The 9,656-nt window shown below is 51.4% G+C and overlaps 1 protein-coding gene across 1 annotated transcript; it reads left to right on the plus strand.

Annotated features, from left to right (window-relative positions):
• Positions 1-1,600: 1,600 nt before the first annotated feature.
• SOX9 (SRY-box transcription factor 9) lies at positions 1,601-6,305 on the plus strand. The gene is made up of 3 exons (XM_049636423.1): positions 1,601-2,400; positions 3,265-3,521; positions 4,124-6,305. Exons 1-3 carry the CDS (start codon positions 1,970-1,972, stop codon positions 4,969-4,971), a joined length of 1,536 nt encoding a protein of 511 aa, XP_049492380.1. The 5' UTR covers positions 1,601-1,969; the 3' UTR covers positions 4,972-6,305.
• The last annotated feature ends 3,351 nt before the right edge of the window (positions 6,306-9,656 follow it).

The raw sequence follows: 9,656 nt of genomic DNA on the forward strand, positions 1-9,656 counted from the left end.
GTGTCTGTGAATCACTCAGTTATATGCACAAATGTCCCCTCCCCAAGACACAGAAATCAGTTGACAGTACGCGGGACTCTCTTCTCCAAAGAAAGGACGAAGTTGTTCTTACACTTTCCCAGCGAATTCACGGGGCCATGAATACCACGGCTATTGTACCCGGAGGTCTCTGAAACTGGTAAACAAACTATATAGGACACTACAGACATCCACTGTGAGTGAGTTACATTCGTTTAAAAAGTAAATAGTAGTTAACTGTAAGTGGTAACTTAACTACCCTCTGAAGAGCTCCGTTTCCTATAAGAAACGTCGACCTCTTCGGAAGAAAATGAGAGAAAACGAGATCTTTAAAAACCATTCTTCAAGGAAAACCATTCCTTTAAATCTTGCAATAGTGTCCGCAATGTGCAATTTAGAAGTCAGCAAGTCTCTGCTGTGATGCGGCTGATTCCCCGTGACAATAATTTAGTTCAAGGCGGATATTTGGGAGAGCCAGAAAGGGGGAAGTTTGAAATTAAGAGATTTCCACAGTTGTGCTGTTATTTGCGATTCTGAAGGCATGTAACCCCCAGGCGTCTAGCACTTTCCCTGTCGTCCAGAACTGATACCCAACCAGGCACTAAAAGGCAATTGGTGCAAACACAAAGATTGTGCGCAAATCTCACTCGAGATATATCAGAGACACCCCCCACCCCCTCCCCCAGAACTCCTAGCAGTCTGCGAGTCGCAATAGGACCCGACTACCGTCTCTCGGCCAGGAGGTGAAAAGCAGAACGTTCAAAGCAGTTGCCTATCTCTGAGCAGTGTCGCGGGATGGGGGCTTGGGGGGGGGGGGGGTTGGGAGAAGGGCTTGTCACAGTTCAAGGTCGCTGTGGCGCGGGACGGCTCCCGCGGGCGCGGGGCTACCGCGTCGCCGCCACCGCCAGTCTCAGCTTTGGTTTTCATTGATTCCCCTTGCAAGAGCGCAGCAGAATCCCTACCAGCCGCAGCAGCCCCGGCGAAGCAGAGCATGTTAATCTATTTATATGGATTATTACAGAGGAACAGCGGGCGTTGAGTCACCAAAACATTTGCTTCAAAAGACCATTTCTAAGCACTTTTCGGAGGAGGCAGGCTCCAGGCGCACACACTGGGCTACGCGTGAAGGAGGGACTGCTTTTTGATCGCTGCAAACTCTAGCTAAGTCTCCGGTACCGCGCAGAAAGCAGCGAGAAGAAATGCTTGGGGGTGGAGGCAGATCCTGGTCTAGACACACACACACACACACACACACACACACACACACACACACAGAGGCACGCAAGATTCGTGCGGAGACGGCCCCAAACTTCTGACATTACGAGAGTACGGCAAACTTACACACTTGGACGTCCTGGGTCCCCCGCCCCCCCCCCCACCAGCCAGACCAGAGGCAGCGCTCCCCTCCCCGCTCTTCCCCTCCCCTCTCGTCACCCAAGCCCAGTGCCACAATCCTCCTCCCCGCAAAATCGAATCCAATCAGCTGCCTGCCAACCCCTGAAATGCCGTGCTGTGATTGGCTGGCCGTCTCTAAGGTGAGGAGCAGTAGTTATTAAAGAGCCCCGGGGCTGGGAGTTGAGGAGCTGAGAGCGGAGCTTGAAACTCACTGGAAAGTTCAGTGGCGCCGCGACTTGCCAGTTTTCACTCCAGGAACTTTTCTTTGCAGGAGGAGAAGAGAAGGGGTGCAAGCGCCCCGCTTTTGCTCTCTTTCTTCCCCTCCTCCTTCTCGTCTCCAGTTCGCCTTCCCCCACTTGGAGCGGGCAGCTGCGGGCTGGCCACCGCGCGCCTTCCTAAGTGCTCGCCGCCACAGCCGGGTGACGCGCCAGGCTCCCCGGGAGCCGCTCGCTCCGCGTCCGGGCAGCCGAGGGGAGAGGAGCCCGCGCCTCGAGCCCCCGAGCCGCCGCGGCTTCTCGCCTTTCCCGGCCACCCGCCCCCTGCCCCGGGCCCGCGTATGAATCTCCTGGACCCCTTCATGAAGATGACCGACGAGCAGGAGAAGGGCCTGTCCGGCGCCCCCAGCCCCACCATGTCCGAGGACTCGGCGGGCTCGCCCTGCCCTTCGGGCTCCGGCTCGGACACCGAGAACACGCGGCCCCAGGAGAACACGTTCTCCAAGGGCGAGCCGGACCTGAAGAAGGAGAGCGAGGAGGACAAGTTCCCCGTGTGCATCCGCGAGGCGGTCAGCCAGGTGCTCAAGGGCTACGACTGGACGCTGGTACCCATGCCAGTGCGCGTCAACGGCTCGAGCAAGAACAAGCCGCACGTCAAGCGGCCCATGAACGCCTTCATGGTGTGGGCGCAGGCGGCGCGCAGGAAGCTCGCCGACCAGTACCCGCACCTGCACAACGCCGAGCTCAGCAAGACGCTGGGCAAGCTCTGGAGGTAGGGCCGGCGCGGCGGGGTGGGCTCCGCGATGGCGGGGGGCGCTGGCCGCGACACCGTCTCCGTGCCCCGCCTCCCAGCAGGAGGGAGTTGCCGGTCCCGGAGCCGGCGTGGGGGTGGGGGGAGCGCAGTGGGGGGGGGGGGGGGAAGGGGACGGAGAGAGCCGGAGGGTGGGTGAGGACTTGTGGGAGACGCGGTGGGAGGGGGCTGCCAGCGCTATCTCCCGTCGCTGTGAAGTTCAATCCCAAGTGGGGGGTTGGGTGGGAAGTGAAGTTTGCCCCCCACTCGCTCCAACTGCGCTCTCCCGTGCAGCCTCACAACCGAGGAGATGGGATGGGGGGGCGGGGGCGCAGACATCAAGGCTGGAGGAGACTCCAGGCAGGAACGGGGGGAGCGCTGCTGGAAATAGGTGGACGCAAGTGGGCGGGGGAGGGAGCAGGAAAGCTCCTTGCAGATTAAGTGTTTTTTTGGAAAGTTTTTAAAGATGTTGGGGGCGGGGGCCGGTAACCTACGGTGGCAAAGGCACTTAGAGCCGAGCAGCGGAGAGCTATTTTCATCTTCAGGGTTTCCAAAATAGAAGAGGAGAGAGGGCGGGGCCGGGAGTGACCGCTCAGGTCGGACTGAAAGAACCGAGATTTATTTTTCTGGGTTTTTTTTTTTCTTCCTTCTTTTTTTTTTTTTTTTTTTTTTTTAAGAAAAGTTATGAGCTGCAGCAGTGGCTGGAAAGCGGGGAGGAGGGAGGAAGGGGTTGTGCGCGAAGAAGCCGAGCGGTCGGGGTCGCCTCCCCCTCCCGCCGACCTGACAGCTCGGCCGGTTTCACAGAAGCCCCTCTGTTTCCCTCTGCGCCCCCTCCCCCGCCCCCAGACTGCTGAACGAGAGCGAGAAGCGGCCCTTCGTGGAGGAGGCGGAGCGGCTGCGCGTGCAGCACAAGAAGGACCACCCGGATTACAAGTACCAGCCGCGGCGGAGGAAGTCGGTGAAGAACGGCCAGGCGGAGGCCGAGGAGGCCACCGAGCAGACGCACATCTCCCCCAACGCCATCTTCAAGGCGCTGCAGGCCGACTCGCCGCACTCCTCCTCCGGCATGAGCGAGGTGCATTCCCCGGGCGGCGAGCACTCGGGTGAGTCCCGCCACAAGCCCCCCGGCTACGCCTCCCGCGGCCGACGGGCACACCCCCGGGTCTCCACCTAGCAGACTCGCCCCGGGGACTTTGCGCTCCCCGGGGAGGGAAAAACTACCCCGAGCGCCTCAGCCTCCTCCCCTCCCTTTCCAGGGCCCCGCGAAGTCCCTACGCGCGCGCGCGCACACACACACACACACACACACACACACACACGCACGCACACGGATGTAGAGCCATCCTAAGGGATTCATTTTTATGGCGAGGTAAAATGCCTTTACAGCTTTTCAGGACTTCTCCCTTCTTCTCTGGCTCCGCCACCCCAAAAGCACACACAGGCTTCTTCCACAAGTAGCAATTTGGCCTTCCCGACCCTCCGGGCCTCGGACCCTCCCTGATAAAAGGAGATTCCCGACTGTGTACCGGCAGGTTAATCATTTGGCGACTTATCTCCCGTGCTGCGCGCCTCCCGCGCGGTTGCGGGTCCTTAACGACACTTTTCGTTTGGAGGGAGGGTCCCAGGAGGGTTCCTAAGATTGAGGCCTTTGCGCTGCACGGCCCTGGTTGACTTTTCCGCGCTGCTTCTCTTTCCTTGCCCGCAGGGCAATCCCAGGGGCCCCCGACGCCACCCACCACCCCCAAAACCGACGTGCAGCCGGGCAAGGCTGACCTGAAGCGAGAGGGGCGCCCCCTGCCAGAGGGGGGCCGACAGCCCCCCATCGACTTCCGCGACGTGGACATCGGCGAGCTGAGCAGCGACGTCATCTCCAACATCGAGACCTTCGACGTCAACGAATTCGACCAGTACCTGCCGCCCAACGGCCACCCGGGGGTGCCGGCCACGCACGGCCAGGTCACCTACACGGGGAGCTACGGCATCAACAGCACGGCGGCGACCCCGACGGGCGCGGGCCACGTGTGGATGTCCAAGCAGCAGGCGCCGCCGCCGCCCCCTCCGCAGCAGCCCCCGCAGGCCCCGCAGGCCCCGCAGGCGCCCCCGCAGCCGCAGCCGGCGCCCCCGCAGCCGCAACCGGCGCCCCCGCAGCCGCAGGCGGCGCACACGCTGACCACGCTGAGCAGCGAGCCGGGCCAGTCCCAGCGAACGCACATCAAGACCGAGCAGCTGAGCCCCAGCCACTACAGCGAGCAGCAGCAGCACTCGCCGCAGCAGATCGCCTACAGCCCCTTCAACCTCCCGCACTACAGCCCCTCCTACCCGCCCATCACCCGCTCGCAGTACGACTACACCGACCACCAGAACTCGGGCTCCTACTACAGCCACGCGGCGGGCCAGGGCTCCAGCCTCTACTCCACCTTCAGCTACATGAACCCGGCGCAGCGGCCCATGTACACGCCCATCGCCGACACGTCCGGGGTCCCCTCCATCCCGCAGACCCACAGCCCCCAGCACTGGGAACAGCCCGTCTACACACAGCTCACCAGACCTTGAGGAAACCTTGCACGGAGGGTGATGACGACCTTGACGATCAGAAGGAGAACCGAAGAAACAAATCATCAAGCAGAATTTCCTTGGGGACGTTTTCCCCCACCTCGTTCCGTAAAGACGTTTAAGCTAAAGGCAACTCAGACCCAGATTGCGAGACAGAAACCTTAGCCATCCAGACGCATTACCACCTTGTTGCAAATCGGGGGCCAGGCCGCTCTTGGCCGGATGGACCATTGGAAAACCCGTAAGAAACCGGACTCGAAGACCTTCTTCAGAGCAATCACGGAGGATAATGGAGAATCGTGTGATCAATTTATTTGCTCAGTCTCTCTGCCTGTTTGGACTTTGTAATTATTTTTTAGCAGTAATTAAAGAAAAAAGTCCTCTGTGAGGAATATTCTCTATTTTAAATATTTTTAGTATGTACTGTGTATGATTCATTACCATTTTGAGGGGATTTATACATATTTTTAGATAAAAGAAATTAAATGCTCTTATTTTCCCAACAGCTAAACTACTTAGTTGAACAGCGTGCCCTAGCTTTTCCTGCAACCAGAGTATTTTTGTACAGATTTGCTTTCTCTTACAAAAAAAAAAAAAAAAAAAAAAAAAAAAAAGTGTGCGTGTTGTTGTATTAACATAAAAAAAACACAAATTTGTGTTATGTGATCAGTTTTTGGGGGTTAGCTTTGCTTAATTCCTCAGGCTTTCTGATTCAAGGAGGAGCTGCCTTAGAGAAATAAAGGCCTTATTTTGCAAATATGGAAGTAAACCATAGTTTAGAGAAGCATTTGGTAAGCTTTATCATATATATTTTTTTTTAAAAAAAAAAAAACAAGAGAAAATACCTTGAGCCTTAAAACCATGCTGCTGGAAAATACTCTTACTTTTTAGTGCGTTTGCTTGTTTGCTGCAATCTTGAGAGAGAAGTAGAAACCAAGCAAAGGAGCTGAAATCTGTTCTGGGAATGTTTCAGCAGCCAAGTGTCCCGGCGCACTGCCCCCTGGTTGCCTGCTCAAGCCCCATGTGGGGTACAGATGCTATGGCCTTTCTCTGACACTGTCACTGTGCCTCTCCGAACACCAGCAGTTGACCTTCAAGACATTCCACGTGCTAAAATTATTTATTCTGTAAGGAGAGGTTTTCATTAAAAAAAAAAATCTTTCTCTTTAAAAAAAATTTTTTTTTTAATTTTACCTTCTTTAAAATAGGTTGTTGGAACCTTCCTCAAAGGGTATGGTCATCTGTTGTTAAATTATGTTCTTAACTGTAACCGGTTTTTTTTTATTTATCTCTTTAATCTTTTTTTATTATTATTAAAAGCAAGTTTCTTTGGATTTCTTGTCCTAGATTTGTATAAATGCCTTTTTGTCTGTCCTTTTTTTTTTCCTTTGTGGTTTTGTTGAAAACAAACTGGAAACTTGTTTCTCTTTTTGTACAAATGAGAGGTTGCAAATGTAGTGGATCACTGAGTCATTTGCAATGTTTTCTGCCACAGATCTTTGGGCTGACTAAATTTGTGTGTGTGTGTGTGTGTGTGTGTGTGTGCGCGCGTGCGTGTGTGTGCGTGTGGTGACGCAAAACAATGCTGGCATGTGTCATGGATAGTCCCCTGCAAGTTCTCTTGGAGATAGGGAAGAAAGGCAGAGGGGACCAGCCCAACGAGAACTTAATTCTTAATTCCTTCTGTGGCTGGAGAGTTTGAGGATTGCTTTTTAAAAAAGACAGCAAACTTTTTTTTTAATTTAAAAAAAAAGATATATTAACAGTTTTAGAAGTCAGTAGAATAAAATCTTAAAGCACTCTTATAATATGGCATCTTTCAATTTTCTGTATAAAAGCAGATCTTTAAAAAAAAAAACTATTTCTGTAACTTAAGAAACCTGGCATTTAAATCATATTTTGTCCTTAGGTAAGGTTTGGTTTGTGTTTGTGTTTTGTTTGTTTTGCTTGTTTCCTCCCCAAACCTTTGTTCTCTCTGTGAAACTCATCTTTCCTTTTTTCTTTTTTTTTTTTGTATATTATTGTTTACAATAAATATACATTGCATTAAAAAGAAAGCGGCCCTGTGGACTTCATGCTCCCATTTAGGGATAATTTGAAGAACTGACGTAGAAAAGAGACGGTTACATACAGATCACTGTGATGTTTACATTTTGTGTGTGTGTGTGTGTGTGTGTGTACTTTCGGCACCAATGAAGAGACCTTGTTCCCAAAAATCGACCGGGGCGGGGGGTGGGGGGAATAATCTGGGAGAGTGTCATCTCGTTAGGTCACATAGACAATTATGCATCAGCAGTTGCCAGCGCAGGCAAAATGTTTGCTGTGGTATTAACAGCCTCATGCTTCAGGGCAAAAGCTGGTCTGTAGAAGTCAGAGGGGGATGTTAGACCTGAAATCAGTAGCTGGTCAGTAGACAGAATGCCAGAGGGGGTGACTTCACTGTCTGAATTTAACAGAGCAAACTTTCTATTACTACGAACACATACCAAAAAAAAGGGGGGGGGGGGGTATCTGTTCAAAAGGCAGAAGAAGCCAAAATAAAAGTTGGCAAAGAAGATCAGAAGGAAGTCTGTTCCATTAACCCGTTAAATGATTCAGAGCCTTCCTGGTGTATCTGCAGGGACAATGGAGTGAGATTACCTTATTTTGCTGTTCCCCGCAGTTTAACGCCTTCTGAGGAGATGCAAAGCCTTGGTAGAAGTAATAAGACCTAATCCTGTTTTCCTTGGCCTCAGTGAGATGGGAGTTTCCAGGATCAGAGAAACGTCCAGGTTATTTTTCATTAAACAGATGAAATCACTCCTTCCCTCCCGCCCCCCCACAGAGACGCCCCCCCCCCCCCCCCCCCCCCCCCCGGCTGATTGGGGAAGTGTCTCCAAAGGAGGCAAGTCTCTGTCACCTCAGGCTGGTTTTACTTCTAGGCCCTTGTCTCTGACAGTCTTAAATGGTACCCAGACTCCCTGGCATTACCTCACGTTGTCTGTTTTTGCCTTTTGGATTCCTGGCTTGCGTCCCACGCCTGGATCATGGCAACCAGGAAAATGGTAGTTATCAAATCGAGGCAACATTAGTCCTCGCCCTCCTTTGCAAATTCCTCCAACATTGATTGAGGGCCTGTGATCTGCGGGGTGCTGTGCAAATCTCCCCCACCCCACCCCCAGAGGTCACATTCTGTTGTTTAGTTGTGCCACGGTGCCCGTTGGCTTAGGCTCAGTCTAGCTTCCATTCTTACAGAATCTCTATTGTTTTTCCCCTTGCCAACACTCACAAAGCCCTTTTTAAAGTGTGTGTGGTGTTCATTAATTCTTATTTACTTTTATTCCCCCAAATCCCCTTATCTATGAAACTCAACACATACCACCCCATCCTGACCACCACTTTCCCTACCAAATCTATAATGTTTGCTAGATTGTCCTCTCTCCTAGAAATATGCTTTTTTCCCTCAGTGTGTGACCTTCCACAGACCTTCTTAGAGCCAGAAGGTTCCATTCGGGTATAATCTTGCTAGGTGAGGTAGGGCAAGCTGCTTACTTTCCTGTGCCTTGGTTTTCCCTTTTGTTAAGAACATTTATAATCTCTCCCTCTTATAACAGGGTTTGCTATTAAAGCAGTTTTTAGCAAGAAGCAGTCTAGAAATTCACTGCATCTGAATCTTTTGGTACGCACAGGATTCCACAGCACCGGAATAAAAGATAAATGGTGAAAAGGGTGTGCACAGGATGGTCCTGACACACAGGAAAAGACAAGAGACAATGGAGCACAGGGAGAATTCATCTGAATCCCACCCACCCCCATCCACCAGATTGAGCCAAAGCCCAGCACCACCAGATTATAAAATATTTTAGAGGAATTTTTATTCTAAATCTAGAAACACAGAGCTTATCACCCTGACAACAAGACATTTATTGAAAACCTAGGAAAGAGGGGCACCTGCTCAGTCGGTCGAGCGTCTGGCTCAATTTCCGCTCAGGTCGTGATCTCATGGTTTGCGGGGTCAAGCCCCACATCGGGCTCTGCACTCACAGTGTGGAGCCTGCTTGGGATTCTCTCTCTCTCTCTCTCTCTCTCTCTCTCTCTCAAATTAAATAAATAAATAAACTTAAAAAAACAAAACAAAACAAAAAAAACCTGGGAAAGAGTCCTCCAGACCAGAAAAAGCTTATAATTAGATCCAGAGTTATTTATTTCTTTGTATTCAAATAAAACCTTTTTTTTTTTTTTACTATTTTAACAAAAAGGGCTTTTTTAAAAAACAAAAGGAAATAAGCATAAGGGAATAAAAACCTCGCTTAGAATCAGTCCTTTGGGCTTTTATTAAAATGGCACTTACGGATTAGTTTGAGCTGTGTGTTTGACTTTCCCACCTCAACCCCATCCCATCCCTTCCTTTCCCTGATTTCCACAGTAAATATTTTTGAGGCAGGGCAGAGGCACTTTTTATATTAACTTAATTGATGAACTATCACTTTAGCCAGAGATAGATTTACCATGATGCTAAATAAGCTGAAGCCTCAGGTCTGGTCACCTGCACAGACTCCTTTTAAGGCCCTGCACTTAATCTCGTATTTTAACAATTTAGTATCTTTTTTTTTTTTAATTCTGCCCTCCCTCAAACGCGCACACACACACACACACACACACACACACACACAACTGTATAAGCTCCCGGGTCTGTCCAAGACCCG

This window comes from Panthera uncia, chromosome E1 (genome assembly GCF_023721935.1).
Source record: "Panthera uncia isolate 11264 chromosome E1, Puncia_PCG_1.0, whole genome shotgun sequence".
In the NCBI taxonomy this organism is placed as follows: Eukaryota; Metazoa; Chordata; class Mammalia; order Carnivora; family Felidae; genus Panthera; species Panthera uncia.